The 24640-nt window shown below is 42.4% G+C and overlaps 1 protein-coding gene across 1 annotated transcript in view; it reads left to right on the top strand.

Annotated features, from left to right (window-relative positions):
- The window catches only part of CNTNAP2 (contactin associated protein 2), a 1606913-nt gene that overhangs the window by 1081025 nt on the left and 501248 nt on the right, over positions 1 to 24640 (top strand). Inside the window, exon 11 of the mRNA XM_075921713.1 lies at positions 3081 to 3187. Coding sequence (XP_075777828.1) covers positions 3081 to 3187 — 107 coding nt within the window. The remainder of the gene's footprint in view (positions 1 to 3080; positions 3188 to 24640) is intronic.

The following is a 24640-nucleotide window of genomic DNA, read 5'->3' as shown; positions in this document are numbered from 1 at the left end:
ACTGCTCCTCCAAGGGAGCCAGCAGAGACAGCCCTGGTCTGGCTGTGGTTTTCCATCACAATAAGTATTTATCTTGGTGTCTTCACCAAATGATATTTAAGTTGTTAGATTCAGGCTACTTAAAATTCCCTATAGTTTGATTCACTTTCCACATTGAATTGTATCAACTTAATATTTAGTAAAGTAAAAATATTAATATTTCAGATGAAGTTGGCTTAAGCTAGCTTCCCTACAAAATTATCAATAGGGAGTTGTGATTTGTTGGACAGATTTGACTTAAAACTTTCAACCAATGATGTAAATAAATTAAATAAAAATGTGCTCAGGCAGAAGGTGATGGTGTCGATAAATATGCATATTAGTTTTCATATTTACTTAAATTAAGATGATATATTTGTTAGGCTTCCAATAAAACATTAGCTTTACCACTCATACTGCTATAAAAATAAGTTATATAGAAATAAAATGCAAAATTGGATATTGGCAATAGTATTTAAATTTCATGTAAATATCTGTACAAATTAATGTAATTTGTTTTATTTTTATTTGGGGGGCAATAGAAAATTATCTTTTAAAGCAAATATATTTTCATGTAGAAACAAGGACGGAAATACATCCAAAGTGACACATATAGAAGCTTTAGAGAAGAAGGAAATTTATCAAATATATTGCAAGATATGCATTTAGGGTTTCAATGTTTATGAAATCACAGTGTGGTTATGAAAATAAAAGCTGAGTGTAGCTGACAGGATTTAAAAACAAAGAGAAAATTACATTCAGAATTAAGGACTTGTCTAGATGTACAGAACTGTGGGACAAATTTATGTAAATGGGACTACTTTGAAAGTATCATCAAAACACCAGCCATCCATAGATTTATAGAAAAATTGAAATTTTCCATATAATTGGAAATTTGCTGTTATATATAACAGATCCCTAAAGAATATTTTACCCTAATATTAAAGGTATAAAACTGTTTTCGTTTTCATTCAAATAATTCTTTAAGCATGTTTCTTTTCTCTTTAAATTCTCTAACAGAATTCAGTGGCACACTCATTCATTGTAGGATAATAAAGAATGTAGATAGATGGTATAGTACAAAACATCTTTTACTTTGTGTATATAAAAACAAGTTCTGAAGAAGGAGGTAAACTGCACTATGTCCAAGTGTGTAATGTGTTTCTCTCATAAAAATTATTCTGGATACATATGCAACATCCCTACAAAATGAAAGTGATGCATGCAATAATAGTTTCCAAAATTAGTAATTCCAAACCTGTTAGATAGACCTTTATTATGTATTAAGGTGTATTGTGGGTATTAACAAAGAGGCTAGTGTAAGCTGTCACAGGGATGCTATGAATTTCAAAAGTATCCTGGTGATAACTATAATTTAATTTGCACTATGTCTCCATAAAATATTTTCATTTGTTTTGGTTGGTAGGAGGTCTCTTTATCGTCTCTTACTGTAAAAATGCAGAAGTGCAGCTTACAAATATTATTTGGACAAATTCCACATGAAAGAAAAATTCCTTTAACCCTTGATCAGAAAATAGAGTCTATCCTGAGACTGGCTGAAAAGAAATTTAATAAAGGGAAAAAATGGTTCTTTGAAATGAGATTTCAAAGCATACTCCAAGAACAGAAAAGTAATAGTTTCAAAAAGCAAAAGTATTATGATAATTCCTATTTAAATGAATCTTTGATAGGAAAGAAATGGGTCAAACTCAAATCTTTGAAATTGCATTTTATGACTTTCAAATAATAAATGTATGTTCTGATATAATTTCCCATATATTCATTCATTTCCATTCCACCTTTTCTTTTTCTTTTGCTCAACAACTCTCCAGCAATAATTTAGCTAGAGTTGGAGAGTAGGTGGAGTAAAGGTAAATTATGCTTGCCGCAAGTGAATTAAAGCTTGTTAAAGCTTGTATTCCAAAGTTCAAAGCACCTGGTTTGTTTTAATAATGCAAAGTTAGTAGCCTGCCTGCAGACAGCAATCCCAGGCTCCAGGGCAGAACAACCAATGGGTCTCCAAACAGACTCGTAAGTCCTGCCCAAGTGGATACAATCTGCCTGATATTTGGGCAATGTTGCACCTGTGTTGGCTGATGCCCAGCGAGCTGCCAGCTGCGTTGCTGGACATGCTCTTCTGGCATGACAAGGCTTCCACATGCCCAGTCAGTGAGGCTGCCAACTTTCTAGTGGTGCAAACCCAAAACCTGTCCCTGCCTTGCTTCTTCCCTGAAAGCCATGCCCTGTTGTGCTCTTTCTCCAAGGCCCCTTCCTCTGCTCACTCCATCCCCCCCCCTCACTCACTCACTGAGCCCTTTTCAATTGCCAGGCCCCATTTGCCCTTCTCTCCACTCCTGTTGGCAGGCCTGGACCCTCACTGCTGGCAACAGCTCCTAGGTGGGGAGAAGGGCAGGGAGTGTCTGTGTGCTGCTGCCAGCAGGCATTGCCCCCTACAGCTTCCGTCGGCTTCACTTCCCAGTCAATGAGAGCTGCAGAGCTGACATTTGGAGTGGAGGCAGTGCACGGAGGCCCCCTTTCCGTAGGGATGGCTAGCCACTCTTTTAAACATTGCTTCCCCTTGTTAGCTGGCCTGCTTAGTAACTTGCATCTCAGCCAGTATGCAAGCTGCCTCCATCTTATCCCATATTGGTCAAGACAAAGATGAATAGAATCTCTCTGCTCTTCTCTTCTAACTTTCAGTGCCTTGTGGGATTTGAATCCATGGTCATGGCCTCTTCTGCAAAACAGAACAGAAAGATCCATGATTTGTGATGTTTTTCTTGGCCTGGTACTAGTCATACATGACTTTAAAAACTTATGCATCCCACCATTGTCGCCTTTTTCCACTGTTTGTTTGAAAAGATACTATAGCAGGGCTGCGATATATCATCTTTTTTGTGTTGGCACAACTTGTTATGAATTCTGCTAATCTCCCTAAAATAATAAGGATCATTATGAACGTAAAACAAACTGGCATTGATATGATGTATTACCTGGGAAACTCAAAACTTGGCCATTCATAAATCTTGTAGTTGAATTGTTTTTTCTCCTTGTCCTGACAGATGTGTGCCCAATCACTGTGAACATGGTGGCAAATGCACCCAAACGTGGGACAGCTTTAAATGTACTTGTGAGGGGACTGGATACAGTGGTGCCACCTGCCACAACTGTAAGTGACACTGTGATTTGCTTCAATGCTGTAATATAGTATGGAAGGCATGTACAATACTGATTTCTTTTGGTTGAGATGTGAAGTCCAAGTCAGAGTCATTTGTGCTTATTAAAGAATTTTTTGTGAGAGAAGGGATGCTGACACTTGTGTCTGGCTAACATTCCATTTTGACTACAGTATTTTAGTGAATATACCCTGCACCCTAATATACCCCGTAGTTTTTCCAAATTGAGTAAAAAAAATCTTGTATACCCCGCGCATGAGTATAACCCGCAGGGTATACAAGACTTTTCTGTGCTGGGGGTATATTCATTAATTTATGGTGCCAGGGGGGTTCCTGCAGGCACTCACCACCCCGCTTCCTGCACAGCTACCAGCCTCCAGCCTCCAGGCAAGAGAGCACTCATCCCCTTGGTTTCTGCAGCTGCACAGGAACCAGGGGGATGAGTGCTCCTCTGCCCAGAGGCTGGAGACTGTGCAGGAACTCACCAGGTGAGTTTAACAAATTTTGTATACCCCGCACCCGAGTATACACCACGGGGGGGAAGAGGGGGTACGGGATTTGTAAAAACGCATATAACCTGCAGGTTATATGCATGAAAATACGGTACTTAAAATTCTACTCTGGCTTCTCAAATGGATGCAAAAAGTCTTCAATTATCATCCTAAACCCCTGCACAGGTGTTGCTGAGAACTCTTAAATGGTGGCAATATTTGATCACTAAAGCCCAGTCGGTATACACTGAAAAATTAGATGAGCATAGCTGTTTCACTCAGGGGTGTGAAAATCCACATCTCTGAGACATATAGCTATGCCACTCTATCCCCCAGCATAGGCAGCACTAGGTTGACAAAAGAATTATTTCATATACTTAGCTGCTGTCTTTCGGAGAGATGGATTATGTACAGGGATGGGAGAAGTTCTTCTGTCAATGGAGTAAGTGTCTATACTGAAGCACTACAGTGGCACTACTGCTATAACATTTTAAGTGTAAATGTAGCCTGGTACTGGAACATATATATGTGAAAACTGATTTGTTCACCATTCTGAAATTCAACATATTACTTCAGTAATAACAGTACTTGTTGTGGTAAATAGACAACAGTATTTGTTGTGGTAAGTACTGCAGGCAACACTATTAGTGCCTACTGCATACAAGCCATATTGATTGTAGTCATATTATAGCTGCATCCTCTATTGATATACTGGGAGTGAAAAAAAAGAATTCCTTATATCTTCTACAGCAGGTCTGGGCAAAATACGGCCCATGGGCCAGATCCAGCCCACCAAGCCACCAGATTTGGCTCGCGCAGGCAGCGTGGAGCTCCAGGCAGGCTCTCCAGCTTGCCTCGCAGCCCCGTGGCAGAAACGTGCCACCATGCAGAAACGTGGCCATGCAGAAATGTGGCTGTAGGGCTCCATTTCTATTTTTAAACTGGAGGGGAGGGGGGAAATTTTAGGAGCTGCCCCGCCCACAGCACATTCCCGTTGGCCAGTTTCTGGCAGAAACCAGACAATGGGAGCTGCTTGTTGGAATAACAGACAGTTAAGAAGAATCACACCCCTTCTCCTAGGTTCAGTTATTCATGAAGCACATGGCCAGGCAGGCAGGCTGGGAAACATTTTAAGCTCGACAGGCAGACAGGCTAGTTTGGCAAGTAAGTCTATTGGTGACAGCCTCCTTCTGGCACCACAGCCCTTTCTTGCCCCAACTATCTTCCCCTCCCTCCAACATACCCAAACCCTCTGTACCCCTCTTATACTCATACCTGCTCCCAGATCTGGAACCCCAATCTCCTGCCCCAGATCACAATCCCCTCCTACCCTAGTTCACATCCCAAACCCCTGCACTCCAGTTTCCTAGGTCATAGAATCATAGAATCATAGAATAATAGGACTGGAAGGGACCTCGAGATGTCATCGAGTCCAGCCCCATGCCCTCAAGGCAGGATCAAGCTCCGTCTACACCATCCCTGACAGATGTCTATCTAACCTGTTCTTAAATATCTCCAGAGAGGGAGATTCCACCACCTCCCTTGGCAATTTATTCCAATATTTGACCACCCTGACAATTAGGAATTTTTTCCTAATGTCCAATCTAAACCTCCCCTGCTGCACTTTAAGCCCATTACTCCTAGTCCTGTTCTCAGAAACCAAGAGGAACAAATTTTCGCCTTCCTCCTTGTGACACCCTTTTAGATATTTGAAAACCGCTATCATGTCCCCCCTTAATCTTCTTTTTTCCAAACTAAACAAGCCCAGTTCATGAAGCCTGGCTTCATAGGTCATGTTCTCTAGACCTTTAATCATTCTTGTCGCTCTTCTCTGTACCCTTTCCAATTTCTCCACATCTTTCTTGAAATGTGGCGCCCAGAACTGGACACAGTACTCCAGCTGAGGCCTAACTAGTGCAGAGTAGAGCGGCAGAATGACTTCACAGGTTTTGCTTACAACACACCTGTTGATACAACCTAGAATCATATTTGCTTTTTTTGCAACAGCATCACACTGTTGACTCATATTCAACTTGTGGTCCACTATGACCCCTAGATTCCTTTCCGCCATGCTCCTTCCTAGACAGTCGCTTCCCATCTTGTATGTATGGAACTGATTGTTCCTTCCTAAGTGGAGCACTTTGCATTTCTCTTTATTAAACCTCATCCTGTTTACCTCTGACCATTTCTCTAACTTGCTAAGGTCATTTTGAATTATGTCCCTATCCTCCAAAGAAGTTGCAACCCCACCCAGTTTGGTATCATCTGCAAACTTAATAAGAGTACTCTCTATCCCAATATCTACATCATTGATGAAGATATTGAACAGTACGGGTCCCAAAACAGACCCTTGAGGAACTCCACTGTCATAACTGCCTGCTTCATCCCAACTCCTTCCCAGACTCCAGTCTCCCTCCTGCACACCAGTCCCTTACCCCAAATGCCCTTCTGTATCCAACCTCCATCCCAGACCCCACATCTCCATTAATATCATGGAGGACTACGGCCCTCGACCATTTTCCACAATCTTGGAGTGGCCCCCCTCAAAAAATTATTGCCCACACCTGTTCTACAGCCTCTGATTTGCAAATGTAGGACAAGCCATTGTGTGTATTTCTTCTTGTCTTTCTAACATACATTCAATGGGCCTTTTCATTTTTAAAACATGTTAGCTGTAAGATAAAGAAGACTTATCCATGTACTGTTTTCTTCCATAGACTTGCCTATATAACACCACCTTAATATTAAGAGAAAATGGTTACCTTAGTTTCACTACCAAAGCTACAAACAAAATAATTCCAAAGAGGTGAAAAATCCAATTATCAATTCAATTCTGAGTTTTAATTTTGGTTTACACTTTAATGACACATTCTAGAATGATGCAAAATATTTACCAAGAAATTTGAAAATTTGTTTTGTAGCCTTTCTGCCAGCTGGAGCCAGCAGCAGCAGCCAGGGTCAGGTTTGATATCTATGGGTTCCTCTCCCCTCCCCTTCCCTGCACATGCGCGCGCATGTGCGCGCGCACACACACACACACACACACACACACACGGGAAAGTCACACACTGTCCTTGGGCATTTCTGAGAAGCAATTCTTCCCCACTCACAAGCACAGTGACTTAAAATGTGTAAGTAGGGAAAAGTTTAGATCATCCATCAGGGTTTATTCTTTTTATTCTAATTAACCGGTATTGGTTTATCTTTGTGTCCTGGAAGGTATGTCTGTCTGTGTGTATCTGCATGCCTCTGACTGAAGGGTCAGCTACCAGAGACTACAGCTTGCTTTTTCTTTTCTTTTTCAAGCTCTTTTGGGGAAAAAGAGCTTGGCGCACCCCTGAGGTTGGTTTCAAGTGTTCACCCCTTTTTGTTTGTTTGTTTATTTTTGTTTGTTTGTTTCAGGGATCAAAATACTTGATAGTGGTGTCAGCCAATGGTCAGGGCAGTGCGTGTGTGTGTGTTATACACCCAAGTCTTCAACTGCTGGGACACAAGGTCCTGTCACAGCGGGCGGCCTAGGGAAGGCTGACAGGTGCCCCGAGAAGTTTTACATCTGTGTCTTTGACCACTAGGACTGGGGTCCCTTCATGGTGGGCAGCCAACAGGCCGACAGACGCCCCGGAGTTTACAGGGAGAGCTTATTACACCTCAGACTTTGACTGCTAGGATACATGATACCTTCACAGCGGGCAGCCTAGGGAAGGCTGAGAGGTGCCCCTACGGATCTGTCCTCTGGAAGCGACACGATCCAAATGGTCAGCTCTGCCTGGATCTGTCCCTTATGACCAGCTGGAGTTCTTTTAAATTGTGCTTGGTTCTGTTACAGCAACTGAAGGAGTTAGGTTAAAGCTTAAACAGTTACAGGTTTATTAAAAAAAAAAAACCCTTATAAATCATATGGTTACAGTGGCTATTGCTCTATTTCTTAACTGCTAGGAAATATAGATCTTAAAAATGGTTACAAAGAAAATAAAGATAGAAAATAGAAATAATGGTACCAAGTAACAGCTTAATCTTTAAAGAGCTCTAAGTCTATGTGTACATTTAAGACAAAGGACACATACAGGTACAATTTTTACCCCCTTCTGTGCCTATCAACTCCAGCGTATCAGGCTAGGGCCTGTCCCTCAATTCCTAGGAAAGACGAATACGAGGTGGGTGTCCCCGTGGAAACTCGGGAGGCCAATCACCTAACCCGACCAGCAGATAGATGGTAGATTGATGCTCAGAGTGAGTGTGCTGCTGGACCCATCTTTATACCCATAGGGGCCCGTATCCTCTTTCTTATCTAAGATGCCAAATTGTGTTGGTCCGTCTTTGTGACGCCAGGTCTTACAAGGGAGTTTCAACTTAATTTATACTTGTAAGAGAGATAACTAAATTGTGAGTACTGGACATTCTTTATTGGGCAAGAGATTCCTCCCCCCCCCCGGATGAGTGTGTGTTCATATCAATATGGATTTTAGTCAAGGGCACTTCTCGGCAGCTTCTTGGTCAGTGATTGGCATATCTCTGTTTACATCCATCCAGGGTCACAGCAGCCAGCATATCCAGGCCTTCTGTCAAAGCTTCAAAGACTATGCTGATTTTACTGCTCTGTTTATGCCCTGTGTGCTCCAGGCATCTAAGAGGGGCAAGCAAAAATGGATGTTGCAAAAGGGTGTGTGGGGGGAGGGGGGGTTCCTGTCTGGCTACAAGTGGCAGCAAGTTCCCTAAAATCTGGGTATTAGGATTTTGAGAAGTTTTTGTAAACAGTGCCTGTAGAGGCAAGGTTTGGGAGCACTCTTGCGGGCCCCAGCTTCTGCATTCATAGTGCCAGAGTGGGGAACAGCCTTGCCAATACCAGTTAATTAAAATAAAAATAAAACTCTTTTATTATCAAAACAAAACTACTGTTGCAAGCATAGTAAATTGGCTAGGTGGTATATAGCCACAATTTGATATATATTCAGGGAAAGTCCCTGGTCTGTAATCCTTAGTTACAAAAGAGAAAAACAATGAGCCAGCTCAGACGTGATTTCCAAACCCTCAAACAAGGGAAACAATAAACCCTGATGGACTAGCTAAACTTTTCTCTACTTACACATTTTAAGAAGTCTGTTCTTGGAGAGAGAAGCGTCTCCCATCTGCCTCAATACCTGAGTGAAACTTATCTGATCTGAAAACAAGGATGAGAGAGAGAAAAACCACTCTTTTCCAGTTTGAAATTCCTACCTTTATTATTACTGGCTGTCCCCCCAGCTGACACCTTTGCTAGGTACCTGAGTTATCCCCTTAGTAACCAGGTGCTGGTCAGCACTCCTTATGATCATGACAAAGATGAACTGTAAACTTTTCATTAATGTGATATTCTCCCAGTCAAGTACAGGTTGTGAAGTGGGATTCACAGAGTTGTCATCCATAGTCCAGGCCAGGGAACAAAATGAGTGCTGGAAAACTGATGAGGGTCTAAAATGTACCATATCTTGTGTTCCCTCTAGCTGCAGGGCAGTACAACATCACAGTTGATTAATCAGCCCCACCCAGTCAGAGGCTAAAGGCTCTGTGCATGGAGCTGACTGACTGGGCAGGGCTGATTAATCACCTGTGAAGCTGTGCCTCCATTCAGCTTAGGGAACACTGACCATATCCATAGGTTGAATGATATATTTGATCCTACCAAGTCCCAATATAGTGTAGGCTGGGCTTGACATGAGTAATTAGATGTGTGTGAGGCTTTATTTCTTAAGCCTGGTTTAGGGTAGTAATGGATACTGGTTTGGGGATGGTAATGGATCTGCATTCTGGAATCAGAATGTAGTAGCTAAGATCAGAGGGAACACTCAAGCGACCATTTCAAAATTGTACGACAACAATGGATAAGGTATGTTTGGAATATAAAGACAGAGTAAATTATACATGGACAATGAATGGATAGAGCAGGATGTACTGGGCTGATTTCTAAGCAGTAACCAAGCCAATCTCAAAATATGTAACACAATTAGGGCTGTCAAGCAATTAAAAATCTTAATTGTGATTAAGCACACAATAAAAAATTCTGATTAACCACATGATTAATTGTGCTGTTAAATAGTAGAATGTGATATGTATTTTTTATATTTTCTGCATTTTCAGTGTACAGTATCCACTTTATATTTATTTTTATTACAAATATTTGCACTTAAAAACGGTATCTTTCAATTCCCCCATTGTACATACTATAGTGCAATCTCTTTACCATGAAAGCTGAACTTACAAATGTGGAAGTATGTATAAAAAAATAACTACATTCAAAAATAGCGTAATGCTTTCGAGCCTATAAATCCACTCTGTCCTCCTTCTTGCTTTCAAACTGGCTTCATTATAATTTGTGGGAAATAATGCTGCCTGCTGTTTGTTTACAATGTTACCTGAAAGTAGGAACAGACATGGCACTTTTGCAGCCGGTATTGCAAGCTTCTTACATACCAGATGTTCTAAAGATTCATATGTTCCTTCATACTTCAACCACTCTTCCAGGGAACATGCTTCCATGCTGATGACTGGGTCTTCTCCCTAATGATCCAAAGTAGTGTTGACCAACTCATGTTAATTTTCATCATCTGAGTCAGATGTTACCACCATAAAGTTATTTTTTTTCCTGGTGGTTCAAAATTCTGTAGTTTCCATATCAGAATGTTGCCATTTTAAGCTCCGTACCTTGACAGGCTCCAATTTTGGAAGACACTAAAGATTCTTAACCTTGAGTCAAGAGTTATAGATATTTTTAGAAATTCCACATAGGTTCCTTCTTTGCATTTTGTCAAATCTGCAGGGAAAGTGTCCTTAAAAAAAACCAAAAAAAACCCCCATGTTCTGGGTCACTATCTGAGACTGCTGTAATAATAAATATGTGGCAGAACGTATGTAGAACAGAGCAGGAGCCAGACAATTCTCCCCCAAGGAGGTCAGTTGCAAATTTAATTAATGAATACTTCATTTTTAATTAGCCTTATCAGCATGGAAACTTGTCCTCTGGACTGGTGGCCAAAGCATGAAAGGGCATATGAATATTTAGCATATTCGGCATGCAAATACCTTGAAATACTGGCTATAAAAGTGTCATATGAATGCTTGTTCTCATTGTCAGGTGACATTGTGAATAAGAAGTCGGCAGCATAAATGTAAACAAATTTGTTTGTCTTAGTGATTTGCTGAACAGGAAGTAGAACTGAGTGGACATTTAAGTTTCACTTTCATGTTAAAGAGATTGCACTACAGTACTTGCATCAGGTGAATTAGAAAATACTATTTCTTTTTATCATTTTACAATGCAAATGTTTGTAATAAAAATAAAAGTCCTTCGAAACAAAGAAAAAATAATTTGGCACATACATTTGTTGAGACTTTAACTCTTGAATTTTCATGTTTTCTTTTTCCTAGTTTAACACCACCAATTTGAAAATAATTTCTTTTCTTTTTTTCTTTGCATGTGTATGGGCAGATAAGATATTCAGTTCATTGGGATAAGTGCAGAGAGGGAGGCTTAGTTAATTAAGTATGTTTTCACTGTCCAGTGAGTCTTTGAAAACAAGCATAAACTACTTCTCCTCCTTGAGTTCCATTAAGATAGAATAAGGAACGGAGGGAGAAAGCCATTTTTCCTGAAGTCTCATACATTAAAAAGAAAGAAAAATCTCAGTAGCTGTGTACCATTTCTTTTAATAGCATTGTCATCTGAGTTCTGTAAATAAAATAGTACAATAAGGAAAAGAAAAGATGTTACTAGAGTGGTGTATTTAAAGGGCAATTTAGAGTGCATTGTCAGTCTTTCAGATTCAAGCAGGATAAAATATATGGGATTACAGAAGGACAGGACATTTGGAGGCAAACAACACCAACATTTCAGGCTAATCTTTTTCTTCATATATTGCTTTAGAAAGGGTTTTTTTTAAAAGGATCTAATTTCAGTTTTACGATGGAATGTTTTACAATGATTATTGCTGTACTTTTAAATTACTCTTTTCTCTTTAGAGAAAAGTTTCTTTCATAGGTGAACTTTAGTTCATGTAATGTGAGCTTTGGCTTAGTAGAGGTGATCATGTAGTCCTAGGTCTTCTGTTGAGCAAACCTCGATTGTCTGCAGTGTGTGGTGGGAAATTAGCACAGTTCTGTAGTTTTGATCTGAAAACAGGAAAATCTCTGGACTTTTGGCTGGATTTCATATTGAATGTTTAGGTTCTTTTGAAGTGGAAACACAAAGCCCAAATTCAAAGGATAAATTTGCTTTTCAGAATAGAAAAGACACTGTAAAAGTAGCATCATGGTGATCAATATTTGTCTCCACTCAGTGATTTCCACAGCAAATGAGTTCCGTTTGCAAGTGAAATGTTTATTCTAATTGCTCTTTTTTGGCATTTCAGTATCTGCCAAATTCTGCCCTTAGTTACAGATGTGCAACCTTGTTTCCTTCAGAGATTTTATGCAAAACTGATAAATTATACATTTTGCTAATCATCCATAAGAAGGAATAGAATCCAACTCGCATTCTCCAAACTGTGTTGGCAATACAGAACTAACAGAAGAAGCAAAAACATAAATATTTTCGACAGTATGGAAATAGCAGATGTGCATGCATACACAGTTTGGGTTGACTGAGTAAGGTATACCATTCTTTTTTCATCCGAGTAGAACTTAATTTGAAGTTTTAGATTTTTTCAAAACAACTATTGAAACATTAGTAGTTTTCTTTCATTAGCTGTGATACAGTGGATTAATGGCGGCTGGAATGTAACCCCAAACTTTTGATTCCTTGGTTTTCTCTCTTTAAGGCGCGCAGTCAACAAGTACTTTTGCCCTACATTTTGGAATGTGAATAAATTTAAAAAGGGAAGAAAGTACTCTTAAAATGTTGAGTCTGTTTAGGAGCCTGGTGGTTTTTTTCACTCCTCCCTAAATCGAAATATTCTGATCATTTTACTAATGGATTTTAACAGCATTGAGAAGCAAACTTAAAAAACAAAATTTGAATCAAACCTTCTGTGTCACTTCATCATGTTATTTGTATGGGCAATGGCATAATGTTGATACTTGATTAAGCTGATTGCCAAATTCAGTCATCAGGAAAACAAATTTAATCTTCACAGACTATAATTTTCATGCTGGGACTATTTAAGCTCCAGCAGGCTTGTTATTGATTAGTTCACAACAACTGTGTTTCCCAGGATTTGGTAATGGAAGAATTCATTGAAACTATTGAAATCCTGAGCTTCTTATAATTAAAACATGACAAGAGAGACTTGGCATTACTTGTTCACATCATGAAAGGGTTATGTTTTTTCATACATAAATAGCAGCCATGTTTTTGTTTTAAATGACTTTTATTTTAGACAGGAATCAGCTTAATTTGCCTCTTTTGTAAAGGCAACAGCAACTGAGAACAAAATGGCTGCTGCCTTTCCACACAGGCATGCTTGTTAGAAATTGTAAAGTGTGGTACTGAGAATGTAAAAGCATTACAATTTCACAAATTGTTTGGCCACACAACATATTTTTAAACCAACTCACAAAACTATTTCCTTCAGACAGTATCTTAAACTAAAAGTGAAAATTTGCATGAAGAGCAAGAAAAATTTTTACAATTGCTTATTTTCAAGAAGATGAGTAATAGAGCATGTTGCAAGTTAGTTTACCAATTCCATGTAATTTGAGTTGAAATAGATACAGTCAGACAGTCCAGCAGCATTAAGGCTATTTCTTATGAATTTAGGGTGAATATGGAGACATACGTACTTTAATCATCATTATGGCAATTGGGAAACACAGGAACAGGGGCAACAGCATTTTAAGATAATTTTCACCATGTAGTCAGACTGTTGAATACCATACACTATGAAAACAAGGAAAACAATCTATGTCAGCATTACAAGGGGGAAGTGTGGAATGTTATTAGGAAAATAAAGGAAAAAAGCCTCCACCACAAACTTCATTCAAGTGGCATTCTCCTGGCTAGATTTAGAATTAAAACAAAAATCTGAGCATTAAAGTGTTTTAATGAGTTTCTCAGATATTTAACTCTCAACTCACTGCAGAGTGGGCAGAATAATTTGGTGGTTAATATTTACAAGCGCGTTAAGCTAGAATGGTCTTGTCTGTGTTCAGAAGAGGGCTAGTGTTTGTCAACAGGGGTTTTACATCAATGGGAACTGTTTGTGGATTGAGAGCACTACAGGGCTCTAAACATTAAAAGCTGTATGGTGCTCTCAATGTCTTTACATTAAACTAATTTTAAAATAGATCTTCCACATGAAACAAAGAAAAAAAGAGTCTTGAAGAAGACTCACTGAGAACTAGGAAGGAGTGTTTCTCCCATCCCTCATCCACATTAGGAAAAGGGATTGCCTGCTCATCTTGCCCCACGGGAAACTCATTTTACAAAGAAGTGAGGAAGGAAATGGCCTATACTGTTTGACTTCCCAAAAGAAGATGCTGAGATGGAAAGTGTTAAGGTGGAAAGTGGGTGAGGAATCACTTAGCACCATCTGAAGTGCCTAGGAGAAGGCAGAATGGGACACTTGACTGCAGGAGGAAGGTTTGGTAAAAGGCTAAGTCACCAGGGACCTGACAAGATATTTTAAGGCATAAACTGACCACCATCTTTCTGAGAGGAAGGAGTGACTGAGAAATTAGAAATGGCCCTTGGTGGGGCAGGGAGGAATCCTGGGGAAGGGGTTTGGGTGTGAGGGGAGCTCAAGGCAGGAGTAGTGGGTACTGGAATTAGGGAAGGGATGAGGGGTGCAGGAGTGAGGGCAGGGGGGTGGGAGGTTTGGGAGGGCTTACTTGGGCCACCTGCAATGGAAAAAGTGATGGTGCTCTGGGGGTGGTGGGAGAATGTGTCTGTGCTTCCTGGTTCTGGTGTCTCCTTGGGGGGTGGAGGGGCATGATTCCCAGCACCGGCATCTTCTCTGAAGGGGGGGGTCTGGCTGTGATTCTGAGTCCCAGTATTTCCTGGGCGGGGGTGGAGGGGGAGAAGGGGCGGTAGTGGTTCCCAAACAGTGCCTCTCCCCAGAAGTAGAATATCTCCTCCAGGGAGGACCAGTCTGAGGTTCTGGGCCTCTCTTTGAGGGAAGGGAAATATCTCCTCCAGGTGGGGGGCCAGGCTGTGGTTCCTGGCCCTGGCCTCTCTTTGTGGGGCATCTTCTCTAGGGGGCCTGAGATGTGATTCAAGAGGCATCTCTTCCAGGGGGAGCCAGGCAGTGGGTCCTGGCCCCAGCATTTCCATGATGGGTGGAGGGTGGAATGCCGTTACTAGCCCCAGTGTCATCTTGGGTGGGGCAGGCTGTGCTGCTCTGTCCCAGGGAATACTGTGGTGGGGCCAATGGGCAGGGGTCCCTCTCCCCCCATATGACACCGTTTGGGGCAGAGGGCCATTTATCCAGTCCAGTGACTGGCAATGTGGAAAACCCCATCCCCAGTGGGCCACTTTCTTGCCCGTGAGGCCACCCTGCTGAGGTCACTCAGTAGTACAACTGTCCCCTGAGCTCACTGTTCCCAGTGGTCACTTTGTAGAACAGCTGTCCTTCCAATCAGCCTCTTCCCATTCCATGTTATGGAAAACAATCCAGTTCCAGGCACATCCTGTTTTCCTGGTACAACAAACCCTGACCTTGCTTTAAGTTAGGATAAGAGGAAATACCAAATGTGGACGGATGGACTCAGAGACGGACAGACAGACATACTCTCTAATATATATGTAAATATGTCACTAAATAGTGAAGGGAAGGACTTCTATTTGCTGCCAACCAAAGCTCCATTTGCACCTTCAATCTATAGTAGAGAGATTCTATAATCCATTATCATATCTTGTGCTCAACCCTGCTCTCATTATTCATGCAAATTTCCTTGCAATTTTAATGGTAGTTTAGTGAGAGGCAGGCTGTCAGGATTTAGTTTGATCACCATGCCCACCATGTTTTTCCTATTGTATAACGAATAGCAGATTTTTACTGAAAATCCCAAATAAAATGTATTTAAAAACAGTACATTCAATTTCTGTTTCATATATTCCTTTATTGGTTCTTGATGTCTGATACTTGGCAATGAGTAAGATAATTAGTGAAACTGATAGAACATAAGAATGAACATACTTGGTCCGACCAATGGTCCATCTCCCCTAATATCCTGTAATTTTGCACAAATGTAATTTGCGCAAAAACAAGCAGTGTAGATGGGGCTATTTTGCACAAAATCTGTATACCTCCTTTTTTTGAGGCATGAGGATCTTGCACAAAAACCTCTTGTGCAAAAAGCATAGGAAGAGATTATGCAAATGAAGCATGACAAGTTGCTAATGAGCACTTCATTTGCATTGCCTCTTCTGCAAAAAAGAGACAGTGTAGAAGTAGCTCTAGAGTTCTGGGTTCTATCCCTGACCATCTTTTCTAATAGCTGTTGATACATCTCCATGAACTTATCTAATTCTTTTCTGAACCCTATTATAGGTTTGTCCTACACAACATTCCTTGGCAATGAGTTCCAGAGGTTGACAGCACCTTGTTGTAAATCTGCTGCTTGTTAATTACATTGGTTGACAACCCCCGTTTCTTATATTATGTGAAAGAGTAAATAACATTTTTTCATTCCCAACTACATTTTCTCATTTGATAGACCTCTATATTTCCCTTTTTAGTTGTTTCTTTTCCAAGCTGAAAAGTCCCAAACTTATTAATCTCTCCATAAACATATGGAAGCTGTTCTTTATCCTTAACTACTTTTATTGCTGTTCTTTGTATCTTTTCCAAATCTAATATATCTTGTCTGAGATGGGGGGTTGACAAAATAGCACCCAATAGTCAAGGTGTGAGTGTACCATGAATTTAAATAGAGGCAATATAATATGTTCTATCATCTTATCCATCCCTTTCAGAATGGTTCCTAACATTGTTAGATAGCTTTGTTCATCGGCTTTTTACTGCTGCTGTACATTGAGGAGATGTTTTCAGAGAACTATCTACAAAAACTCCAAGATCTCGTTGAGTGGTATCAGCTAATTTTGATCCCCTCATTTTGTATGTATAGTTGAGACTGTTTTCCAGTGTTCATTAGCTGGCATTTATCAATATTGAATTTCATCTTCTATTTTGTTGCCAAGTCTCACCCTGTTTTCTGAGATCCTTTTGTAACTCTTCATAATTTGCTTTGGACCTGAGAGTGCCTTTCATGCTCTCTGTAGGTGAACTGTAGAAATTCTTGGGGATCTTTGCACGACAACTAAGCATGACATGTGGGGTCACAGATGTCTTTGAATTGTTTCTACGTAAATATCTATCTATCTGTGTCTTGTACATATTCTGCACATACTTCTAGTGATCACTGTTACTGATGTTTACCTTCTGTCCATTTGCCTGTTTAAAAAAGTTCATTAGATGTTTGAAATCTCTTAAACATTGTTTACTAATCTCTTTATTGTTTCCATTTTGCCCGTAAAATATTTCATTTCTTTTTAAGCAATGCTTGACATAACTGAATTTTCTATGTTGCAAAATACAGGCACTATTTGATTAACATGTCATCTCACTAGTGCCTGAAAAATTGAACTAGGAAAACACATAAAAATCAAGGGTGTTTATAGTGGATAAAATTGTATGCCTCTTCTTCCAGGTGTTGTTCTCAGTAACAGGATTCAATGTTTAAAAATTCATCCTAAAATTGCAAACACAACTGTCTTGATCCCCCACTCAGAAAACTGGAACAAACCTGCAAGGTGCAGCAGAATCAGAAATGTCTTGTATTTTGAAGGAACTTGTCCCCCCAAAAATGGCTCCCTCTTGTTTGTCCAGTGAGAATTTGTGTCACCTTTGCATTTTAAGTGTTCACCTATGCAACTTGATGCGTCTGTGACTGTTGTCTTGAATGAGCAATCCTACCAGTGGCGCAAAAATGGTCATTCTGCAGACAAAACCCACTGTATGCATAAAGACTTTTCATTCAAGATAGATATACTTGTGTGAGTCCTATTCAGCAAGATTCAAGATAGGTGCAGAAGTTCACACTAGTGAATCATTTTTGCAGGATTCCTATAAATCGTAATAATGACTTGATCTGAAACTTGGTTAGGAAATTGTTGTTTCCCAGGCCATACACATACTGCTTGTGCCAGAAGGAGCCAGCAGCAGATATGGCCAGGTTCAATATCTAGGTGGTGAGGGGGAGAGAGGTGACAAACTTGCCAGACTGCTAAGCAAGATGGAGGGGGCCAACTAGGCACTCCTGGAAGGGGTGGGGCCTTCAGTGGAAGGGGCAGGGCTGGGGGCAGAAAGCCCTCAATACCACCTGGTGCTCCTCTCTCCCTCTCACAGCAGCCCTCAGAGCCTCCCAAAGTGTACGGCAGCAGTTAGGAGCTCTGGGCTTTTGAATCACCAGGCCCTGAAGTGGTAGGCCTCTTTATTCCCCTCACCCATCAGCAGGTCTGTCTAGGGCAGGGTGGGCAAAGGGACCTCTGCGGACTGGATCCGGACCACCAACCTGGTGGATCTGGCTCACGACTGCTCTGCTGCTCCCCCACCCTCAGGCCAATCAAGACCTGGGGACGGGCAAGTGTGTAAAGTCTCCTCCCCACCCCATCCCCCCACCACAGGCACACTGCAGCTAGAGAGAAATGCCAGGTGTTTTAAAACAGCCAGTGTTTCTCTATAGCAGGGTGGGAGCAGGGAGTGAGAAACTTGGCATGCTCTCACTGTCCCCAAGCCCTGATTAGCCTAAAGGGTGGGGGAAGAACACAAGGCCTCCTCCCAATACAGTGCCTAGAGGGAACCGCCAGCTATTTTAAAGCAGCTTGTGATTCTCCTGGCCCCGCCCCTTCTGGGACAGTCTGGGGTCACTGCAGGAATTTATGAAGTGTCCTCCTTTTAAAAATTATTGCTGACCACTGGTCTAGTGGCTCCTTTCCATCAATCCACCACAGAAGCTGCTCGAGCTCCCCCACGTAGTAACCTGGGAAATTTGCACAGAGTAAAATTCCCACCTCACATAACTTAGGTAATGTCCTTTTCCCCTCAGATTCTTAAATCCAGCAGCAACGTCCCCTTCACTTACCCCACTCCGCCTTCTTCTCCCATTCTCAGTTGCTGAGTTCACCTCCCCCTCCTTTCCAAAAGTAAATCTTATTTTCCCCCAGAGACTTTACAAAAAGAAAAAAAGTTTTGAAGTATTTGAAGTTGACGCCCTAAAAACAAACAGCATAATTATGTTTACAATATTTTATTTACAAGAGTTACATAAGAATTGCAGTATTTAAGATGCTTACCTCTTCCCCCACCCCGATCTACTTTTTTGAAAGAAAATGCTAACCATCTTATTTATTGTCCTTTATTCTACAGCTCTATAATAGAAAAATTAGCTTGGAGTAATTATCTAACTTTCTGACCATCGTTCTATATTAATGAGCTTTTCATAATTTGGTTTAAGGTGCTGCTGTCACTGTTTTCCACGTTTCTCTTTCCCCAGGATGCAAACCAATATTAAATTGGCCCTTGTTTATTAACATGCACTCTCTAGGGGAAAGCAAGACATTTTTGGCTGTGAATTGATAAATTAAACATAGATACAACGCCACCAAGTGTCAATATTGACACTTAACACCATTACCAACCCACACATATAAAGCTAGCAAATACAGAAGTTTTACTTTTGTGTCTGTTTTTTATCTCCAGAAATAAATATCAGGCCAGATCTGCTCTCAGTTCTCCATGGCTGCTACAAATTCACTGCAGATTAATACTGGTGAACTAACAGCTTTTGGCCCCCGATGTTCCTGAAATGTAGCTATTGTAGCACATTTGAAATTATTTCCATCATTATCATAAACATGTTAAAACAGTATTCAGGAAAGAAAGGATTGCAGCTTCAAGCCTGAGCTATAACATTGCTGCTATTTGCTGAAGTTTATATAATTGAGAAAAACATAGAGAGTAAAATGAAATGCATAGTCTGTGGTAAATATAAATGTAAATGCATAGTCTGTGGTAAATATATTGAAATTAAAATTTCTATTGGAAATGAGAGAACCTCTGTATTGATGTTATGATGACAAAACCAGGAAGGATCAGACTACCGTAATTTCCAGCTGTGTCACTCTTTCTTACTTCAGGGGAGTTATACATTTAAATCTCAAGACAGAATTTAATCCTAAATTTAGAGCTAAATCCTAAACATCGGTTTTTTAAGCAAAATTCCCATTAAAATCAGCCTGTAGAAACTGTTGGGGGCCCAAGCTCAGAGTGATATTTACACATTTAATTTTAAATATTGAGATTTAGGCATGTATTTCTCTAATTTGCTGAACTTGGTCCTGTCTTGGAACAAAAACGCATTGAAAGACTTGTCAGCAAAGTATTTATGATCACATATACACTGTGTGTGTATATATATCTATATATAGCTATATATATATATATATGTCATGAAAAATGCACAAACAAATATTATTTCCAGGGGACAATTAACAAAACCCATCTAATTAGCAATATACAATTTTAAAACTACTCATGTATGAAATAATATCCTAGTTAGAACTAATCATAACTTGAAAATGACTTGCATGTAAAGCCTGTAATTTAATTAACTTTCTTTTAATCTTTTCCATTAAGAAAGTTGTTTATTGCTTCATTCACTACTGAAACACTTTAATTGAAAAACATTAAGGTGTTAATATTAAAATTCCATTAAAAAAGAAAAACACATTTTGAAGCTGGAGCTAAGTTTAACCACAGAATACTGTAAATATACAAAATAGTGTAACTAATGATGATTTTTGTGTTTGACACATCTGCAGGAGATTTCTAACCCCCTGCATATAATTTACTTAAACAATACTCGGGACTGGAATTATTAGCAGATAAAACTTGTATCCACTCTTTCTCAGTTATAGTTTTTGCTATTAAAAAAATCAGGCACACTTACCAACGGTTAATCTTTAGTAGCTAACACTGGTACCATTTCCTCCTGTACTTAACAGGTGTTGTGATAACTCAGATGGATAGGACATTGGCGTGGGAGTTAACCTGGATTCTGTTCCTGGTTCTGATATTCACCTGCTGTGTAACTTTCAGCATATAGCTATACTTCTCTTTGTCATCTTTCCCTCCTTATCCTTAACTTGCTTTATAAAGAACTTTTAGGGCGTGTCTACACTAGGGAATTATTTTGAAATAAGTTAAATAAAAATAAGAACTATGCATTTAACAAATTCGAGTTAGCACGTCCCCACTACTAGGGAGCACTGAAATGACTCAGAATTATTTCAAAATAGTGCATCCACACTAATTGGAGCCTGCCTTGGACTTAGAGCCCCCAGAAGCACTCCAGGAAGGGCACCAGAAGGGTAGATATTTCCTGTGGCTGCTTGGTCCGGCAAGCTACAATGTGAGCTTTCAGGGGCTCCTCTCATGCTGCTCCAGCAGGACGCTGACCAGTCCTAATCTCTGAGACAAAACCGAAGGTCTTGGTTCAGAGGATGGTTATATGCTTTGAACAAGGACATCTACTGCCTACACAACAGGCACTTCCTAGCAGTGGGATGGATATCCCAGGGGAGCATCGCAACAACTACAACTCAGGGACAAGCAGGCATGGGAAGGTGCTGGTCACACCAGAAGCCCATGGGTGGGAATTGGGGATGAGACAACACGGCTTCCTTCTGTGTCCCACATACTCTGGGTCCAGCACTGGTGGCGTCCTGCAGAGAGAGAACTTCTATTCCTGCCCTCTGGGGGAGTGGGAGGTATGTGTGAGTAGCAGAGGCCACTTGTCGGAAAGAGTGCTACAGGGGTCCCATCTTCTTCCTTCTCCCAGTAGGTTCCCATGCAGGGGATTGGTCTCCTCTGTATTGCCATGCTTGGCCAGGAGCAGATGCTGCCTGAGTGTGGGCATGAGCCTGTTCCATATGTGGCACTGCTGCGTGAATCCATTATTCTAGCCTCCTTAGTGGTAGTTTGTCATGGGAGAGTGTTCCACCAGAGTCCAGGGTAAGGCAGGCCTCTCCAGGAACCTTAAGAGAAGGAACAAGGGGTTCCTGTGTGAGAGCATCGTGGGGCTGAGTGATCCGTCCTGGTGCTCCATTTGCACCCACGTGTAACCCCCAGGCCAAGTAGGCCGAGTGAGCAGCATACAGCCCCTCACAGCATGCCACCTGCCCCACATGTAGATAGGGAAAGTTATAGAACTCACCTAAAGTGACTTGGCCAGGTTCGTCCAACTCCTGGCAGATGTCCTGGGTGAGGGGGACTGGCTCCAAGGTGAGGAACAGCTCCTGGCTTGAAGGCATGTTCACCTGGCTGGACTCCTCCTCCTCCGCCGCCTCCTCCTCTTCTTCCTTATTCTTCACAACCCCGCCCTCGTGGAGGCTGACACCTGACATGTCCTGGCCAGACTCTATGATGATGGGGATGGGGAGATGACCGCCCCCCCCCCCCCCCCCCGAGGATGTCATTGAGCTGGTGGTTGTACCAGCACACATGAGGTGCTGCCCCAGAGCATCCACTCTGCTCCCTGGCCTTATTGTAGGCCTGCCAAAATCTCCACCAAAGCCCCCTCATGCAACCATCCTGCAATTGCATTAACCTAATGTGTGTGACACTAACTCGGGGGTGGAGAGGCTGGGGGAAGTGTTCCCTCTAAGGCTATGTCTACACTTGTGGCTTCTTGTACAAGTACAGCTGTTCTCGTGCAAGAACCCACAGAGTATCCACACTACCCTTCTGCTCTTGTGCAAGGAAATTTATAGTACAGCATGGTAAGAGAGGGTGTCTTGTGCAAGAGCTACACTCTTTTCTAACAGGCGTAAGCTCTCTTTCACAAGAGGGCAGTGTGGATGCTCGGCAGGGATTTCTTGTGCAAGAAACCCCTATGGCTAAAATGGCCATTGGAGCTTTTTTGCGCAAGACAGTGTCCACACTGCCAAAGATGCTCCTGTGCAAAAGCACAGCTCGCACATGGCAGTGCGGACGTGTTCTTGCACAAGAATTCTTGCACAAGATCCCTTGCGCAAGATGTTCTTGCTCAAGAAGCCGCCAGTGCAGACATAGCTTAAGAGTTTCCCTCCATGAGCAGAATGGATTTTGTGTTGTGCACCAGTACTGAGTTCATGTGGCTTGTTTGGATATGCCACTGTGGCACCCAAATTATTAATAAATATTTTTAAACCTTTACCTTTTCTCTCTGCTACCATGTCTCCTCCCTTTGCTCCATCATCTCCCCTGGTGCCTGCTGCCCCCCAACTCCTCACCCTCCTCTGCTGTCCTGACTCCTGCCCTTCTCACTGCCCTCAGCCCTGCTGCGACCCGCCCCCCTCCACAAGCCCTTCTCTGCCCCCTGTGCCCACTCCTCCAGTAGCCCCACTCTGATCATGTGAGCTTCCCCTCCTCATCCCCTCTTCTAACACCTCCCTCTACGCACCTGTCCTGTTTCTCTCCTCTGGTGCTGGTCCCTCCCCTGCAGGTGTCTGCCCTTCTGCTTCACAGAATCCCCTGGCACCTGCACCTTCCCTTAGCCCTGTACCCTCCTGATGCCTCCCCCTTCTCTTACTGCCCCTGCTCCCTTTGCCCTCTTTTTCCCTGATGCCCACCCCTTCATCACTCTCTGCCCCCATTTCCCTCATGCCCTTCTGTGCCCTCACACATGCCTTGCTCCATCCCCACCTTTCACATGCCCACCCCTTCTTTCAAGCCTTCTCCCAGCACCTCCTCCTCCCCTCTTGAGCCCCTTACTCTCCTCCTTACTCTCTCCTCTCCTCTCCCAGCATCACCCTGTCCCCCCTCCCACTGACACCTCCCCTCCTGCCTTTTTCCTCATTGTCTCCACTTGGACCCTTGGCATTTGTCTCTCCTCCACCCTGTCCCTTGGTGCCTTCCCCTTTCTTCCCCCTCCCCCTCTGTACAAGCCCCTTCCTCTCCCACCCCTTCCCCTATTTTCCCCTTCCCCCTCCACACAAGCCCCTTCCTCTCCATCCCTTCCCCTATTTTCTCACTTCCCCCTTCCTCTCTGCACAAGCCCCTTCCTCTCCTACACCTTCCCCCTAGTTTCCCCCATCCCCTCCCCTCCTTTACCTTACCTTCTGCCTTCCACTTTGTGGGGCCGGAGGCTGCACTTGGGCCCCAGAAGTCCTCAGACTCTGAACCCGGAGCTAGGCCATGCGGCGCAACGCTGCACCAAGCAGTTTTAAAGTCCCGGGCCATGACGTCACATCATGCCCGGGTGTTTCCCCGCTCACCTGTAAATGCTGAGCATGGCAGCAGCAGCTGGTAGTGCATGTTGACAAGGGGGAGCCATACTGAAAGCTGCGCATGGCGGGGCCGGGACCGGGGCCAGGGCTGGTGCCGGTGGGGATGCTCTGGGGCCGGGGTGGGAGGATGCGTGCAGGGGCTGGCAGATGGGGGCCGGGGCCTGCTCCAGGCAGGGCCGGGGGAGAGACGCAGCTCCAAATATTGGTGGAGCAGTGCCCCCGGTTCTGAATATTGCTGGAGCAATGGCACCACAAGCCCATATCACTTGCCGTCCATGCCTCTGAACTCTGGTCTGCCCTAACCAAGGGCAGCGACTGAGTGGGGTTCAGAGAAGTTGGGCATGTGAAGGGGACATTTACATTGCTGGACTTGAGAGTATGAGAGGAAAAGGACATTGCCCAACCTACTTGAGCTGGAACGTGCACTCATGGTTTTGGTTATGGACTCTGTTTGTGGTGTTTTCCCAAATTAATGCCACATTGGTTCCCTCCCCTTTCATTAAAGGTTTCTTTTCTATACTCACAAGCATTGCCTTCCAGAGGCACCCACGGGTGTTGTGTGAATTTCTCAGGTTATTGGGTGGGGGCTTGAGCCAGTTCTGAGTTGGATGGATGGAGAGGAACCCCTAGATATTGAACATGGTCTTAGCTGCTGTTGGTGCTACCTGGCAGAAGGGTAACATAGGAAATACGAAAGTGCGGTCTTATAGAGAAAAGTA

Source organism: Pelodiscus sinensis, chromosome 2, assembly GCF_049634645.1.
Source record: "Pelodiscus sinensis isolate JC-2024 chromosome 2, ASM4963464v1, whole genome shotgun sequence".
Taxonomy (NCBI): Eukaryota; Metazoa; Chordata; order Testudines; family Trionychidae; genus Pelodiscus; species Pelodiscus sinensis.
This window is presented reverse-complemented; position numbering and strand designations above follow the sequence as displayed.